The sequence below is a fragment of the Lithobates pipiens genome, unplaced genomic scaffold (genome assembly GCF_037356315.1).
Source record: "Lithobates pipiens isolate NorthernLeopardFrog02 unplaced genomic scaffold, aLitPip1_a1.2 Scaffold_16, whole genome shotgun sequence".
In the NCBI taxonomy this organism is placed as follows: domain Eukaryota; kingdom Metazoa; phylum Chordata; class Amphibia; order Anura; family Ranidae; genus Lithobates; species Lithobates pipiens.
The window spans coordinates 157,062,124-157,080,653 of NW_027507748.1; the positions used below are offsets into that span (position 1 = coordinate 157,062,124).

Below are 18,530 nucleotides of genomic sequence, written 5' to 3' on the forward strand. Positions count from 1 at the left end.
AGAGCCCAAGCTCCATAATTGATCAATGCAGCCCCAACACATTTTCCCTGTGAACTAAACCACACTCTTCTGGTCGCAGCTGTAGATGCACAGCTTCTCCCAGTACTTGAAAGATGTGCTTCAACCACCTAGGGAGAAAACACTGAGAACCAGGTATCTCCTGCGTGTTTGGGGTGAAATGCCAGCCATGCTCTTTGCAACTATGCCTCTGTTAAGCAATTGGTCTCTAGGGCAGCCTTTCTCAACCTTTTCAACACAGAGGAACCCTTGAAATCGTTCTCCAGTCCTGGAAACCCCTGATAAAAATTTGAAATCTACAACTCATGATACATTAGTGTGATGGTCAGTGGGAAGAATTTTGCCTCCTTACGGATAGCCAAAAAGATCAATGGCGTTGGTAGTAACTTAAAGGGGTTCTGCACTCATAATACAACATTTGCCCATTCTGTTGCCTCTAGTTAATATATCTCATAATGCCACCTGTTTTTTTTTTTTGATTCACCTACCTTTTGTAATCTTCAGTAGTTTATTTTAAACCCCTGCGGCGATGGGCGGTCTCTTGCGGGGATCAGCGTAATTTCCTGTTGAAGCCCGCACTGTCTCCTGGGATCTCGTTCGTGTAATCCCAGGAGACATTGCGGCTAATGCACCCGACATCTCGCGAGATTTCGGGTGCTACAGCCGACATCTCGCGTGATTTTGGTAATTACAGCCGAGATCTCGCGAGATCTCGGCTGTAATTACCGAAATCACGCAAGATGTCGGCTGTAGCACCCGAAATCTCGCGAGATGTCGGCTGTAGCACCCGAAATCTCGCGAGATGTCGGGTGCATTAGCCGCAATGTCTCCTGGGATTACACGAACGAGATCCCAGGAGACAGTGCGGGCTTCAACAGGAAATTACGCTGATCCCCGCAAGAGACCGCCCATCGCCGCAGGGGTTTAAAATAAACTACTGAAGATTACAAAAGGTAGGTGAATCAAAAAAAAAAACAGGTGGCATTATGAGATATATTAACTAGAGGCAACAGAATGGGCAAATGTTGTATTATGAGTGCAGAACCCCTTTAACTGAGAGGCAGAAATGGCCCAATGTTGAGGGAACCCCTAGCAACCTCCTGGAGAAACCCTAGGTGAGGATCACTGCTGTAAGGGGTTCTTTGTAAATTGCCTGTGTTCCTGGTTGGGGGCAGAGTTGTGCGTTTTGGGCTAGGTGGAAGAGGTAAGTCAAACGTTATAAACCTTAGTACAGCGTTATTTATTTATTTTTTCTGCGCTAAAATGTAGCTCATTAATTGTAATGTGTCTATGCACACAGGTGTGTAAACAAGCACTGTGCATTCTTCAGTAAATAAAAAAAAAATCAGCTTTTTTGGTCAGTAATTTACGCTGTATGCGTGCGAATAAGCACTAATGTTCATTTTACGTATTGTGCAGAACAAGAACGCGAGAATAAATTTTGGTGCTTTTGCGAGGAAATGCACAAATGCATACCAAAAAAGTAGATGCTCAAATGGGAGTATCATGTGCAAGAGGCCTTTCAGTGTTGAAGCCACGTAGAAGTCCAAGATGCACATTTTATAATTTTTCTTTTACTTTAACCCTTTCACAACTAAGCCTATTTATGACATTTATTGCTTACATGTTAAAATCCTTTTTTTTTTTTTTTTTTTTTTTTTCCTATTAGAGAAACTAGAAACCCTAGAGAACCTAGGGAATGAAATGGTGATCGTTGCAATATTTTGTCACGTAGTATTTGTGCAGTGGTCTCTCAAATGCGTTTAGTTTTTCATAAATAAAAAAAAAGTGTCTTTACTGTTTTTTCCAAAAAAAAAAAGTAGGCCCAATTGTGTTTGTATAATGTGAAAGATGTAACATGTGATGGTTTGAAATTATGCACACTCGTGGAATGGCCACAAGTTACTATACCTAAATTTTAAACAATTTAAAAAAATTTAACAGCTACCAGGTTAGAGAGGAGGACTGGTGCCATAATTATTGCTCTCACTGACGATTGTGGCAATAGCTTTACGCGTGGTTTAAATTTGCGGGCGTGACTTGCGTATGCAATTTTTTTTTTTTTTTGGTGCAATTGAGTAAACTGAAAGTGACGTTGCTCTGGGATTTTATATCGGAGCTTAATCCAGCTTTGTATGGTTTCAGCCTAGCCAGCGGGTGCCTTATATTAAGAAGTTCACATCAAAATCAAAGATGGAAATCGGACAAAGAAGCGTTTTTGTCTGCTGGGATTTCCATCTTTGCTTTTGATGTGAAATTTTCTTAATAAAAGGTCCTTTTTTCAAGAGTGCGGCTCTCCAGAATTGGTTCCTGTTTATTGCTATTAGCAATTGCCAGCACCTACGGATTCCGAACCGAGAAAAATGTTTACTATCTGTCTTCCTGGAGTTTTGATCTTTTTCCCCTTAGTCAATGGATGGCTGGATGGTGGCTTGTCTCCCGGTGGGACTGGAGGAGTGGTGCTCCTTTTAGGCTAACAGCCAAGCTGCTTTTAGCTACATTGGTGGTTATCACTAAAGAGCCAACCGCCCGCTCTAAGAAAAGAGAGAAAAAAAAAGCATTACCCTAGTATAACCCCTTCAAGCCTGAATGCAAATTTGTGTACGGTCGGCGTGAAGGGGTTAATGGTCAGCATTTTAATTAGAATAAAATGCCACTTTGTCACTCTACCTTTTTAAGTTGTTGTTGTACCTTCTATAGTATTGATGGGGGCAATCTATATATCCGGCTGAAACTAAGGGATGAAACTATTTTTAAATCTTTCTATCCAGTTTCCAAGCCTGCTCCATACTGGGAAGGAACAGCTGTGATAAATGGAGAATTTAAAGAGTTGAAGCTCACAGATTACAAGGGAAAATACTTGGTGTTCTTCTTCTATCCTCTGGACTTGTAAGTATATCTCCACATATGTAGCTGGAGTTTTTGTCTTTATTTTGGACATTGTATGAAAACACTACAGCAGGTATTTTGGCTGTAAACTTTACATTCATAGTAACGCATGGGTCAAGAACATACACGCCCACATAGATATCCCATGTTCTGATTATTAGGAGTTTATTTATTAAAACAGGAACACTCAAAATTTGATGCAGCTGTGCATGGTAGCCAATCTGCATCTAATTTTCGCTTTTTCAATTAAGCTTTGACACCAAAACCTGGAAGCTGGTTTCTATGCAGAGCCGCACCAGATTTTGCACACTCCAGTTTTAGTACCCCCCTCCTACCTGTGAGTGGCTCCGCCAACCTAAAACAGGAAACGCACCATCCACAATCAAAGCGCAGTCACCCAGTATCCTCCAGTATTTGTTTCCTCCAGCCTAGCAGGGACATCTAAATGGTTTGGGTTTTCCCTCCAGGCCTTTGTGCAGGGGCCTCCAAAGTATGTTTCCCCAGGATTCCTGGATGGTGGCTTTGAGAGGTCGCATATCTAGGGTTTTTTTTTTTTTTTTCTAGGCTACTTTTGTAAGTATCCTAGCTGTTGGACCTTCCCTCCCCATAACCTTCTTGGTTTTGCTCAAGGTTCCTTCTCTGCCAGAGGAGAAGCGGTTATCCCTGTGGGTGCCAAGGCTCTAGTGGAGCCCTCCCTTACTCACATTTGGTCAAGCTCCATGTCCTCGGTTGCTGGCTGAGCTCCTGATGTTTGCTGCTGATTGATATGGATGGATCATGGCCACTGGCTTCCCTAAATTATTTTTAGAGGGAGAACTGCATGTCTGGAGCAGGCCACACCAGGGATCAGTGAGGCTGAACTTTAGGCTTCCTAAGTCCCTGATTACCTCCAGATGGGAGGGTTGAATGTCTACTTAGGCAATTAAGCTATTGTGTGTAGGCCAGGACAGAATGCAGCCTGCTATGTTGCTGGGTCCCCCTGAATGGATAGCAATATGGTGGGTTTGTGAAAAATACCCTGGTGCCATTATCACAGACACCAGGGAGGGGGCGTAAACAGGTGGGGGATGGAAGCAGTAGGCAGATCTGGATCTTCCCAGGAACATTACAGTAGACTTCATCTGGTCAGCAAAGCTACGCTATGCAGTCTGATTCCGCCATGACGCCTGCTATAAATATGGCAGATGGCTCTAAGGTAGGTTGTTTTGGGTATTTTTTTTCTCTAACTCTCCTTCCTACCATACCCATACTGTGGGGAGGCACAGTGCGGGGTTGCCCCTAGGAGGATGTCCTCTTTGGTTATTGGTTGCTATGGGTGTGAATTTGCTTTGTGTTCTGTCCACCATTATTGTGGTAATTTTGGAGGCAGAGGCCCTAACGCTTGTCAATCTGCAGAGTGCTGACAAAAATCAGACCAGCATAAGCTGCAACCTGTTAACTCATTCCTACGTACACTTGTGCAGGGCTACTGGGGTTGCCTTATTCCATGTTTACCATCAATTACACTTCTATTTTTTTTTTTTTTCTTCCCAGCAAGGGGAGGTGACAGCTTAGTGGGGTCTGCTGTGATTTCATCAAGACTTTCTGTATTTGCATTTGGTTAATCCACCCCAAGGCTGTACTAGAAACATTAAGGGCCAGTTTACTCCACAGAAATGCATTTTGGATGCTTTTCTGCATGTGCGTTTTTAGTGCAGTCCAGTGCATTTTTTTTTTTTTTTTTTTTTTCCCCTCCTTAATTTTAAGCCTGTAATGCGCACCCACACTGCAGGTGCCGATCACATGTGAGTTCAGCCATACAGTTGCACGTCTGAACTCACATTGGATTCACACAGAAAATAGGGTAGGGACTTGTGTTTCCACTGCACTAGAATCTGATTACATCCAATGAGTGGACCTTCCACTTGCAACATTTAATTTTCATGCTCCTAGGCTTAACCTCTATGCAAGGGTTGCACAGAGAAACCTGTTTGCTCCTTAATGCCTGCAGGTGTTGGCCTGATTGCTTTGTGGTGGTTGCCACCTTGTCCAAAGGTGTTAGCAGCTTTCTTTTATCGCTAGATTTGGACTTATGGGCTGGAAGGTTTTGCCGGGTTCCCACCTAACTGGGAGCTATGTAAAGCAATTTAGGTGTACCACAATCGTTGTGTATATGCATTAATTAAATTAGTAGATTAAGGAGACTCATATTTGCTTATGTCTAGGAGCTGAAGCTGTACTCTCTATGGATTACCAGTATCTGCTATACACTCAAGTGCTCTGCTTAAGCCTAGACTTCTGTCACCTGGCGCTCTCAGGGTTCCATCTTCTGATACATTGTACATCTATCTGTAGAGGCCATAACCCGTTGCAGGGCGGCCTTGAATTAATGGGCTTACCAGTTACCTTCTCGTGGCCTGCTCTTCCACGTCTAGGGGTTCCCAGGGTTGATACCCAACGACTTTAACACTGACACAGATGAAGTCCTCTTTAAAAGGTTTTATTTTGCAGTAAGAACTCTCAAATAACAGTCTCTTAGGGACCGGAGGGCACAGGTGAAGAACTCAGGCACCTTAAACTGCAGTTCTAGCAAGGTCTCTATTTCCACCCAGAGAGTAGCCACTCGCAGCTGGGTACTTCAAGGCCAAACAGATCTCTATCCAGAGATCATGGCAGTCAGCACGTTGACTCAGACTTGATTGATCAACTAAGGGTGAACAGGAACCTTTTTCTGCCATACCTGGAACGCTTCCCGTCTCCTCAATGGTACTGGAAAAATGGGAATTCGTCAATGTCCTTCCCAACTCGGTAACCAGGCAATTCTCAGGATGCTTCTTGCCGGCCCTCCTCAGAGTCCTCACTCGGTCACTTCCATGAGCTGCGGTGTCCCTCCAAGCCGAGGGCACACCCGGACACTTTGAATCCTCCCTCAGTTACTGCGCCTCGGACCAGCAGGTTCCGAGACTCGGGAACAGACAGATCCTTACCCCAGACCAGGCAGGTCTATCGGGGGCCACGAACAGTAACATGTTGTGGGATGTCGAACACACTGTGACCCCTCACGGGGCTACCCTGGTCCTGGAACCAGAACAGACCACACGGGTCTCATGAACACCACCTCTCCTCCAACCACGTGACCCACACCACTTAAGTACCCCCTTCCCAGACTCCTCAGCGGGCCCCGACACTCCCACTGAGTGGCTCCGAGAAGTCCGATATCCAACCAGACCTGGTTCTGGACTGTCATGTGCACCTCGCTGTCCACATGACCAGGCAGGACTTGTAAACACAGCCTGGTCAGACTGGTGTTAAGGTCCACCTACATAATCAACCCTCAGAACCTTTATTCTGAGGCAAAAACTAAATTTATATGCATATGACATTTTGCCCAAAATGTCATCCGCTACATATCGGTAGCCAGAGACTAGGCTATATCCGACATGTGAATTGTTGGCTTTGTGGCATAGGCATCGGTTGCATATGTATTGCTGTTGGGTATCACATGATTACACTATGAATCTGACCTCATGCTTCAGCTGTGTGGTGTTTCTCCTATGTATTAAAATACTTGACATTGGAGCTTTATACTTGTTTGGTTTATGTTCTTTTGGTGCCCTTGTGGCTCATGCCTGATATGTGATTCAATTTCTTGACTCTGCATATTTATTAGGTTAAATGGTCTGCTTGAAGTGTAGCCCTCAACTGTATATGTGGATTTATTAATTTGGGAGGTTTTTATCTGACCTTTACATTGTCATGTGCAATCTGCTATATGTTGTCTTGATGCATTATTGTACATTCTAAACAGATGTAAATAGTTTAGAGAAAATGTATGCAATGTCTAGGGCTACGTACACAAGGGGTGCAATGGATAGTTACCGATCTGTTATCTGAACGGGTCAACCTGTTCGGATGGACACACGCCATGGAGCGCTCTGCGGCCTTGGCCTTAGGAAAGCCCACGGCTTCAGCCTAGCTCCGGCGTGGTGGCCTTCTTTGTATACCCAGGCAGTTTACAATGTTATCGCTCCATCAAGTGTACTGATCTGTACAGTGGAGGGGAGAGATCGGATGGCAGCAGGGTTGTATCTGCAGTGCCCACAGCGCTGCTCTGTGACAAGTGCAGTCACAGCCATGCTCGGCCAATATCAGTGGGGGAGATGACGTGGATATTACAGCGGGGACTATATGATGGTGGAATTTTCACGGGTTTTTGCAAATTCAATTATTTGCTGATCCGAAAAATGATCCGATCCGTTGCACCCCTAACATTCACACTGGGGCGGTGAGCATTCTGGCAGTAAAGTGCCGCTAGTTTAACGGTGCTTTTTCGGCTGCTAGCGGGGTGCTTTTAACCCCTGCTAGCGGCTGAAGGGGTTGATACTGCCTGTGCAGGCACTTCGGCAGTGCTGCCCATTGATTTCAATGGGACAGGTACGGTGTATACTCTCCTAAACCACTGCAAAGATGGGAAGAAAGAAGCGCCCACATCCTTTTCTAAGTAAGACTTATATTTAATAGACAAAGGTTATTAAAAACCCACATTGCAGTATCTGTAAGTGGGCACAGTAGAGTCCAGTGAGATTGCCTCAGTGATCTGTACGGGGCCGGTGTCTTGGCCAGCAGGAAACTTTCAGTGCTCAAGCAGGATCCAGAACAAGGTTTGGAACTCGGCTGGGGATCAGAGAGCTGGAACGCAGGACGAGATGGCATCGCAGACCTTATCGCAACAGTTTGGTGCATGCGCACTGGGAAGATGTGTGCAGTACGCACTCCTCTTCCAAGCTAACGAAATTGGACTGAAGTCAGCTTTTAGATGTGCCTTATGGGTGCTACTCTCTAGTGATAAAAGTTGTAATTGCTCTCCATACATGCAATAGTTTTACAACGTAGTAGTTGGATAAAATTCAATTTAAAAAAATAAATGCGTGCATATCTCTCAAATTCATTGCTCAATGGTATACAAAAAATGGATGAATCATGAAAACAAAGATAATACATTTTTGTGTACTCGCACACTTTGTTAAAAGAAAAGAAAAATTAACCACCATGTAACTCAATTGATGATAAATATATGTACGTATATCCTACATGCTGGTGAGATACGTCTGCATGTATGGAACAAACTCCTACTGTTTAATAATTGAATGAGACAAAACCTTATTGGGGAATGATGATTGCAAATAGATTACTACTATAGATGTTTATATTGGCATACCGTATATACTCGAGTATAAGCCGAGATTTTCAGCCTCTTTTTTGAGGCTGAAAGTGCCCCCCTCGGCTTATACTCGAGTCATCGCCGTCTGACTGCTCGATCAGCGTATCGAGCAGACAGACGGCGGACATACTACAATTCGAAAGCCGCGCCTCCGCCTCCGCCTGTGATAGGCGGAACACTCAATTTCCCAGCAGTCAGTGTTCCGCCTATCACGGACATCCGCTCATCCTCGTACTACGGACGAGGATGAGACGATGTCCGTGATAGGCGGAACACAGGCTGCTGGGAAATTCAGTGTTCCGCCTATCACAGGCGAAGGCGGAGGCGCGGCTTTTGAATTTTAGAATGGCCGCCGAGGCGCCGACGAAGAGCGGCGATCCTGGCAAGGCACGGGACGGAGGCAAGGCAAGGCAAGGGACGGAGGCAAGGCACGACACGGGACGGAGGCAAGGAGGCAAGGCACGGCACGGGACGGAGGCAAGGAGGCAAGGCACGGGACGGAGGCAAGGAGGCACGGCACGGGACGGAGGCAAGGCACGGGACGGAGGCTCGGGACACAGGTAGGCTGGACACACGCACACACGCACACACACACGGACACACACGGACACACACACAGGGATGGATGGATGGACACACACACACACAGGGATGGATGGATGGACACACACACACACAGGGATGGATGGATGGACACACACACACACACAGGGATGGATGGATGGATGGACACACACACACACACACACAGGGATGGATGGATGGACACACACACACACAGGGATGGATGGACGGACACACAGGGATGGACGGACACACAGGGATGGACGGGCATGTCTCACCCTCGGCTTATACACGAGTCAATAAGTTTGCCAGTTTTTTTGGGGGTAAATTGGGGGCCTCGGCTTGTATTCGGGTCGGCCTATACTCGAGTATATACGGTATATTGTATTTAATATATTATAGTATCTCTCTGATATCTGGTTATAAGTGAAATTATCCAGGATAGACTGATCATGGATGCAGGTATTTACAATTGGGGCATTTAATGTCACACGGAGGGGGGGGGGGTAGCTTTGGGAAACAGAAGAAAAGAATAAGGTCATGATCAAAAACAGGTAAGTAGTTTTATATATTATAAGGGTTAATTACTATGCAATGGAGCAGCCCACCACCCCTGTTAGCTTATGTATATTTTGTATGTGTTCAGCATATAGAACATCACCTAAGAAAGGGAAGGAAATGTTATAATATGGTGGATGCTTCTAATTCATCCAGGAGATAATGTATCTGATGAATATATCGAGTGTGTCTCATGCTCGCATAATCTGTGGAATCTCTCACCTTCAGAGCTTTTTTTTTGGTATTTGTTCTATGATCCAGACTGCCAAACCCTCCATGGACTTGTTATGCTTTTCAGAGCAATGGGGGACACTGTTTGTACTGAGAACATCTCTTTTCCTTCGGTGTTCACCAAATCTTTGGAAAAGTGGTCGTATGGTGCGCCGCATACAGTAGACCTAAAAAGGAATACCAAAAAACAAAGCGACCTTGTATATAATAAGTTGGGAAAACGTAGGCATGATATTAAGGATTACACCAATAAGGTCTTCACATGTATGCAAAAATCTATACCCCACTTGCCAGAATAAATTGTTGCATGATTTAAGCAATTTCTATAATCTTCCTTGATCTGGCACTATCACCTGGGCTCCTAATGGTACATCCCTGCAGGACTCGCGTGACCTGTTGCAAATATCTGAGGACCCTCGTCTCTCCATCTCAACTGTACAACCTTGTAATGATCCATCCTCAAACATCTCCCATTGCTACTTGCCAAACAAAAATGACTGATCCTGTCACCACAGTGGAAATGTTGTCCATTGTTCGCACCAGGAATATTTCCTGAGTCACAGGTCACTATAACTATGGAGTTTCGGCCATAATTTTTTCAGGAATTGGTCGAATGGCGAGCCCATTACTTTTGGATCCGACAGCTGGGGGGGGGGGGGGTCAAACCCCTCTCCAGCTGCTCCGATTAAAAAAAAAAAAAAAAATCATGGGAGAGGCTACAGAGGGGGAGGAGTTACAGATTTCATCCCGTCAAAAAAAAAAATTGCAAACTGTTCATGTTCAATTTGTCCCAACGCACCTTATCCTCTGCAGAAACATCCTTGTTGAGCTGTGGCCTTAATTTTGCCCTATCTAACAAACCTGATCCATTCGTATTATTCAAGGATTTGAATAGATACATCAGAAATCTCAACCTAAAGGTTTTTCCAGACAAAAAGCACCCAACCCAGACAATATGGAAACTTCCACTATACCTGAACCTTCATTTCAGGGGTTGACAAATTTTTTACTTTGAATTTAGGAGCCAGTGTGTTTTTATTTATTTATTTTTTTTTTTTTGAGTGGTATGGCTTGTCAGCTCCTGGGATAAGGCCAGTAATTTTCACCCCCTATCCCTAACTCACAACGGAGCACCCAGTCAATAACTCCAATGTAACTCGCTGTTACATCAGGGTTATGGGCTGACCAGAAAGAGTAAGGCTGGCAACAGATGGAACTGTTTGGCTTAGGCAGGTGGCACTGGTTGCCACTGGCAGGTGACATTGATTGGCGGTGGCCCTGGTTGGCACTGGCAGGTGGCCCTGGTTGGTGATGGCAGGTGGCCCTGGTTGGCGATGGCACTGATTGTCGTTGGCAGGTGGCACTGACTGGAGGTGGCACTAGCAGGTGGCATTGGTTGGTGGTGGCACTGGCAGGTGCCACTGGTTGGTGGTGGCACTGGCACTGGTTGGCAGCAGGTGGCACTGGTTGGTGGTGGCACTGGCAGGTGGTAGCAGGTGACACTGATTGGCGGTGACAGGTGGCACTGGTTTGTGGCAGGTGGCTCTGATTGTCACTGGTAGGTGCCACTGGTTGGTGGTGGCACTGATTGGCGGTGACACTCAGCACTGGCAGGTGGTACTGGTTGGCACTGATAGGTGGCATTGATTGGCATGGCACTGGTTGGTGGTAGGTGGCACAAATTGGCGGTGACACTCGGCACTGGCAGGTGGTGGCACACTGAGCACTCTGTTACTGAAAAGTAACAGAGGAGCTGTCAGAATTGAGCTTAATGTCGGGGGTGGGCGGGACCCAGCCGAGGTGTGAAACTGACAAGTGACAGAGGCAGATATGTCAGATTTGAGCTTGATGTCGGGTGGGCGGGAACCGGCCGCGGTGGGCGGGACTCAGCAGCTATCAAACATAAGCTGATTGGGCTGCTTAAGAAAAGGGGTGGGGCCACATACAAGTAGCGGCCCGCCCAGATCCCATTGGCTGGTGTTTGATAGCTGCTGGGTCCCGCCCACCCCGACATAAAGCTGAAATCTGACAGATCCTTCTCTCTCTCCTTAGTTTCACACACTTAGCGCAGCGCTTGATGCTTGCCAGAGCCGCTGAGTGGAGGACAACGGCAGTCAGTGTTAATGCTCTGCATGTCTGGGGCATCGCTAGTGAGTGGGCTGGTGGCAGCTTAGGCGCCAGGTTGCGATTTCTGGTCGCATTGGTGACCTGGCGCCTGGGGTTTGTCGAGCCCTGCTTCATTGGATTCTCATGAATTTGATTTTAATACTGACATGATTGAGATGCTAGGGCAACTACTATATTCATCGGCATATAACACGCACCCTAAGTTTAGGAGGGAATTTTAAAGAGAACTTTTAGGGAAGTTTAAGGAAAAAAACCTTGCATTTAAATGCCCATCAATGCAGCCTTGTCGGTGTCATTTGCAGACTTTCCGTTTAAAAATGGCGCCGCTGAGATAGAGCGGATGTCCTGTGTATCTCGGTAGCTCTCGGCCATTCTCTGCTGTTCTCGGCGGCTTCCGAGAGTGGCCGAAAATAGCCGAAAGCTGTCGAGACCGGCTGAAAAGGCAGAAGAGCTCGTGATCAGCGTATAACACGCACCCGTGATTTCCCCCTGATTTTAAGGGGAAAAGGGTGTGTTATACACAGATTAATAAGGTACGGTATATCATGACGACTCCTATACCGGGCTTGATCTATATACACAATTTTTATTTTTTTACATACTTCTCCAGTGATGCACTCTACATTAAAACCCAAATCCATATTCTACCCGAACCAATCCAAAGGCCCACACCTTACCACTTTCTATAATATGGTATTTTCATACTTAAAGCGGGAGTCCGCCGTTTAAAAAAAAAAAAAAAAAAGCCAGCAGCTACTAATACTGCAGCTGCTGACTTTTAAAATAATGACACTTACCCGCCCAGCGCGCCCGCGATGTCGGCACCCGAAGCCGATCTCTCGATCGTCTCTCGGGTGCTGCCGCCGCCATCTTGGGTATGGGAATCAGGAAGTGGAGCCTTTCGGCTTCATTTCCCGGTTCCCTACTGCGCATGCATGGTCCCCGCTGTCTCTGGGATCCGTGTGTTTCCCAGCAGGCAGCGAGGGACCTTCGGAAAGGGGCGTAGATTCTGCAGAATCTACGCCAGAAGTGGGTGCAGATACCTGTACTGTACAGGTACCTGCACCCCCCCCTCCCCCCTGAAAGGTGCCAATTGTGGTGCCGGAGGGGGGGGAGGGTTCCAATGAGCAGAAGGTCCACTTTAGGGTGGACCTCCGCTTTAAAGTGCTCTCATACAACACTACACTGTACTCATCTTTGTTGCCTTAACCCAAGAAAATGTAGCATTACAGTCTCTAACTAAAAATGATGAATTATAAAAAACCAGCAGCAAAGGCAGCGGAATTGTTATCCAGGACCGAGCCAATTGCATCAAGAAAGCCGACCACTTACGGATTGTCTGACTTATTGTAAATTGAACATCAACCCACTGCCTGAACACAAGATGAAGATCAATGCTATTCAACAAATCAACAGTTCTCCTTTTTTCGTAAACTACTATACACCCTATGTCTACCATATTCCTAAAATCCATAAAAGCCAGACAGATCTCCCCCCGCGCCCCCCCCCCCCAGGTAGACCTATTGCTGCAATGGATAGATTTCTTCCGCTTTATCCAAATATGTTGATCACTTTCAAACCTGTGACAGAATATATATGTGACAGAACTCGCCTGCTGGATTTACTGAAGCCTTACAGGTGGGAAAATTGGTACGTTTGGATGTTAACTCGCTATATACGTCCATCCCTCATGGTTTTGGAGTTGCACCCCTGGAGCATTTTCTTAAGACCCATATAAGTAATTGGCAAGCGGAGTTAATCCTAGACTGCACCACATTCTGTCCGACTCATAACTACTTATGTTTTGACAACCAATACTACTTACAAATACAGGGGACAGCAATGGGTGCCAACTTTACACCACCTTATGCAAACCTGTGGGAGCATAAATACATCTGGCAAAACAACCTCCACTTAAAACCTTTATTTTATGGGAGGTACATATGCCATCTGGGATGGTCCTGGTGATGCCATTGGTGATTGTCTCCTATTGTAATAACCCATATGGCCTTTTACTTATGTTATGGATTCTGAGAAACTTGTGTTTCTAGATCTGTACCATATTGAGGAAATGCATGCAAAAAAATGTTAAACCCACAGCTGACAACTCTTTGCTCCATTACAGGAGTTGCCACTATCATAAATGGACTAACATCCCTGAAGGCCAATTTTGCAGACCACCAATAGTACAAAAAATATCTGATTACATGGAACAAAGCCTCAAAATACTCAAAAATAAACGTAAAGGTTGCCCAGAGTCTCTAGTCGACCATGCCTACAAGCATTACTTGGAACATGATCCCATAATAATTAAAAGGGTAACTTTTTCACCAGTCTGCCCATTTTCATTACCAAATTTGATACCAACTCCAAAAAAGATTTTTAGAAAACATTGGCTGATTCATGGTAATTCCTTTTTAAAAGGGATGTTCCAATGTAGAAAGGCAATTATGAAAGACATGCTTTTTTTGTTAAAAAAATCGCTACAAAAGGAAAGACGTATACCATGGGAGATTTCTACACTTGTGGTTCAGACTTTGTGGTGTATGGCCTCACTTGTTGTTTCCATTTACTGTATATGGGACACAGCATTCGACCACTTTGGCAAAGATTTGACGAACACCAAAGGAAAATAGAGGTTGGCAAGGACAAACAGTGTTCCCCCGCCATTTCGCTGAACATCAGAAGTCCACGCAGTGTTTGGAAGTCTGGATCATAGAACAAATGCCAAACAATCGCTCTGAAGCTGAGATATTCCAGATTATGCGAGCGTGAGACATACATGAGCCATCTGTTCTGAATAATTTCACTTAACGGGATATCACTTATATATTTATAATGCTATATGTTCCCATATACTTGCCAATGTATAACATCTATAGTAGTAATCTGTAAAAATAATCATTCCCCAATAAGTTTTGTCTCAAATGATCAAACAGTGAGTTTGTTCCATGCATGCAGATGTCTTTTCAGTATCTGTTCATATTCATTCATATATTCTCTCAAATTGCCTTTCTGGACAACCTTGGAGAGTGCAGCCTTTGAATTTCCCCTTCCACCATGGCTTCAGTTATTGTTTCCTCTGCTATTATGGAAGTGCATGCTGGAACCAGGGCGCTGCGCTTTCTCCAAGGTGGAGGGTGTAGGCTAACCTGTCCTTTTTTTTATTTTATTTTTTTATTTTATTTTTTTGCAGTGACCATCCCAGCACAGGAACTTACAAGCTCACAGAGTTGTCAAGTCCATGCTGGTACAGACCCGGCAGTACAGGTTGAGCCTCAGCATCCACCATCCAGCTTCCTCCAGAGCAGTTGGAGGTTGTGGACTCAGGTGATGAGGGGGGCAAGTACCCTTCCCTCCCTCAGGAATTCGGACGAGGAGGAAGACTGTAGCCGAGCCTTTAGGTACAAGCTATCTTTGGAGGAAGTGGACGATCTGAGAGTGATCTACACAACCCTAGAAATCCAGGTGGAGAAGGTGCAACGGTCTATTCATGACAAAATGTACCAGGGACTGGATGACCATAAACCGAGTATCCCTAGTCCATAGAATCCTCTCGGACGGTAAAGAAGGAATTGAGGGACCCTGAGAGGCCGCTTTTCCAGGACCCTTAGGAGAAGGTTTCCCTTTGAAGATAAGGAGTCGGAGGTATGGAATAAGAAGCCACGGTTAGATGCTGCATTCTCGCAGGTTTCCTGAGACAGACCTAGCATTTGAGGACATGGGGGGTGCTGAAGGATGCAATGGATAAGAGGAGACTTCCCCCCCCCCCCCCCCCCCCCCCCCGGAAAAAAAGCGTGGGTTTCCTCCATCAGTCAGCCTCAAACCTGCTATGGCTTCCACGGTTGTCGCAAGGAACCTTTTGAATGCTGGGTAAACAAGCTGAAAAGCCACGCAGAGGTAGGCACATAATGGAAAGATCTTTTGGAGTCCTTTCCATTGATACTGAAGGCAGTAAAGTACATCGCAGAGGCATCTGCTGAATCAGTTAAGATGTCAGCAAGGTCGTCGGCGCTGGTGAATTCAGCCTGATGTGCTGTCTGGCTAAAAACTTGGTCTGGTGACACTGCTTCCAAAATTAAGCTGTGCAGCTTACCTTTCTCGGGTGATCTTCTTCTTCTTCTTCTTCTTTTTGGTCTGGACCTTGAAACAGTCATGGACAGGACAGCAGACAAGAAAAAGGCGTTCCCTTCCAAGAAGAAACAACCAATCGAAAATTTTCATGCTGTTCAACTGCCCCAAATAAATGGGTCAAAACCACAAGAGCTGCTGGGTCTCCCAAAGGGTTAAGGGAAGAGGAGTTCTCTTCAGATCTCCTCCAGACCAGCCCCCTAAACACCAGTAGGGGGAAGATTGTCTGTCTGTCTGTCTGTCACCTACAGTGGAACAAAACCGCTACAAGCCTGTTTGTCAGTAGCCTCCCAGGGATACAGTCTGGAGTTGAGCTGCCCCTCAGCTGATTTTTGTTTTTGGCCCTACCAAGGGATCAGGAAAAAGCTTCTGCAATGAGCCTGCTGCAGGATCTGATTCCCCAAGAAGTGATTTATCTAGGTCCCAAAGTCAGGAAGGCAAAGGCTTCTATTCCCATATCTTATTTCCCCGAAGGCTTCTTCACCAGGAACAGTTGATTCTGAACTAAGATCCTGAACAGATCAGTCCACTACAAACATTTCAGGATGGACACGATCCATTCAATCACAAAATTGCTGACTCTAGACTTTTATGGCATCCCTAGATTTAAGGGATGCCTATTTTACATGTCCTGATAACTCGGGCTTCTCTGTGCTTTCTATGTCTGGCCCTCAACTTGGAGACCTCAGTCTGGCATCTGATTCATAGCTCTGCCGCTCTGACTTTTATTACCGCTCACAGGAAATGGTCCACTTTCTCTTCAGCTCCTGCCAATCACAGGAGAAGAGGCTTTTCGCACACTGGACATGAGATGTTTTTGTTACACTTTCTAACAGTCACTAAAGAATTCAGAAGGTCAAATGCTCTTTGTGATATAGATATATATTCAGGCTCACATCAAGGGGAGAAAGTATGCTGGCCAGATGGCTGGGATTGGCAATCATGGAGGCCTACAAGGCTAAGGGGGAAATACCCCCCCACCCTCCCCCATTGCTGCTTTATTCTACAAGATCAATTGTTTTCTGGGCTGGAAGAGTGGTGCTACAACTGAACACATTGGTCTAACTACTCCAACATTTCTCCGACATAGGTTGGACTTATTGTGTGCTGCAGTTCAAACCTTTGGCAGGAAGTCCCACCCTAGGGTGAGTTTCTCAGTTATCCTCTCCAAGGTTGTCCTGAAAGGTGATTTGAGACTTATGGCCCATACACACGGTCAGATTTTTCGACGGAAAATGTTTGATGGGAGCTTTGTCAAATTCTGGCTTTGTGTAGGCTCCATCAGACATTTTCCATTGTAATTTCTGTCGCACAAAGTTTGAGATCTGGTTCTCAAATTTTCCGACCACAAAATCTGTCAGGAATTCCAATTGTGTACACAATTCCAATGCATAAAGTTCCACGCTTGCTTAGAATGAAGCAGAAGAGCTGCACTGACTATTGAACTCGTACGTCACCATGTTCTTGGCGGTCGAAATTTCCGACCAACTTTGTCTGACCGTGTGTATGCAAGACCAGTTTGAGCCGACATCCAATCATGTTACGGGGCATAAGACTTACCGGGTACTGTATTTTTAAGAGCCTTTCATGACGACCGCTACTTCCAGCCCTTGTTTCTTAGAAGTGGTTTTAAATGTCTATCATGGTTGTTTGGTTATCTATGCTTTGTTTTCCAGTATGTCAGTGACCACACTAACTGAAGCCATGGTAGAAGAGGAGAGGTTTAAAGGCTGCATGTGTTTCCTGAAAAATGGGCGGAGCTGCGCTATCTCCAAGGTTGTTCTGAAAGTCTTGGCATTTCTAAGTCTTTTTACCATCCATTGAGTTAATGTCTGTTCATAAAGTGTGTGTATATAATTTTTTGTTTTGATGATCCAGCCATAATTTATACCATTGAGCAATGAATTTTAGGTATGTATGTATGATTTTATCTATCTATGTTGTCAGCCTCTATTGTGCATATGGAGACACGTCTGGATTGCTCTGCTGTCCTTTCAGGACTTGGCCTTTGTGATAGTTCCTGGAAGCAGTAGCCCACCCAATAGGTTATTTCTATAATGTCCTCATGTGTTGTCCTGGAGGATGAAATGGGGAAAACTAGAGTTAACTGATAACTTAATTTCTGTTAATCTTCCAGGACAGTGTGGACCCCCCGCCCTATATAGTCTGTGTTGTATTGGGTTATGGTATGATGTTCCATTAGTTGCCTTTGGTTCTTCCTTACTACTGAGGACACTGGGTGCCTGCTCTCTTCCCCCCCCCCCCCCCCCTTTATTTTTATTTTTTTGTTTCCTGTTTTAGGTGAGTGAAGCATAGGGTGCCATAAGTACAAATATTGCCTAAAGTATTGGCTAAAGTTGTGTGGGGTGTTTTTTTTTTTTTTTTTTTTTTTTTTAGACCATTGGCAGTTATACAGAGATCAGTGCTATAAAAATGCACTGATTACTGTGTAAACTTTACTGGCAGGGAAAGGGGCTTACACTGGGGGCGATTAAGGGGTAAGGGCTCCTTCACACGGACGTGTCCTTGTATGGAGCCCGCTCTGCTTAGCAGGGGGAGCGCTCCGTTGATCCCCGCTGAGCAGGCAGATGACAGGTCTATCTCTGCACACTGTGCAGGGACGAACCTGTCAGAGCGCAGCTCTCCCTTAAGGATGGATTGGATGAAGATGGACCGTAGAATCCGATCCGCAGACCGATGGGGGGGGGGGGGAGATTTTTTTCTCCGTCCACTTTTTCGGAGAGGGTCGGATGTCACCAGACATGTCGCTCCTTACATCCATCCCTCCATAAACCTCTATGGAGTGTTCTTT

The 18,530-nt window shown here is 45.5% G+C and overlaps 1 protein-coding gene across 2 annotated transcripts in view; it reads left to right on the top strand.

Moving 5' to 3' along the window:
• Positions 1–18,530, top strand: part of PRDX4 (peroxiredoxin 4) — a 60,075-nt gene that overhangs the window by 18,449 nt on the left and 23,096 nt on the right. For both annotated transcript variants that reach the window (XM_077480705.1, XM_077480704.1), the window contains exon 2: positions 2,790–2,907. In XM_077480705.1, the coding sequence (XP_077336831.1) occupies positions 2,790–2,907 (118 nt within the window). The remainder of the gene's footprint in view (positions 1–2,789; positions 2,908–18,530) is intronic.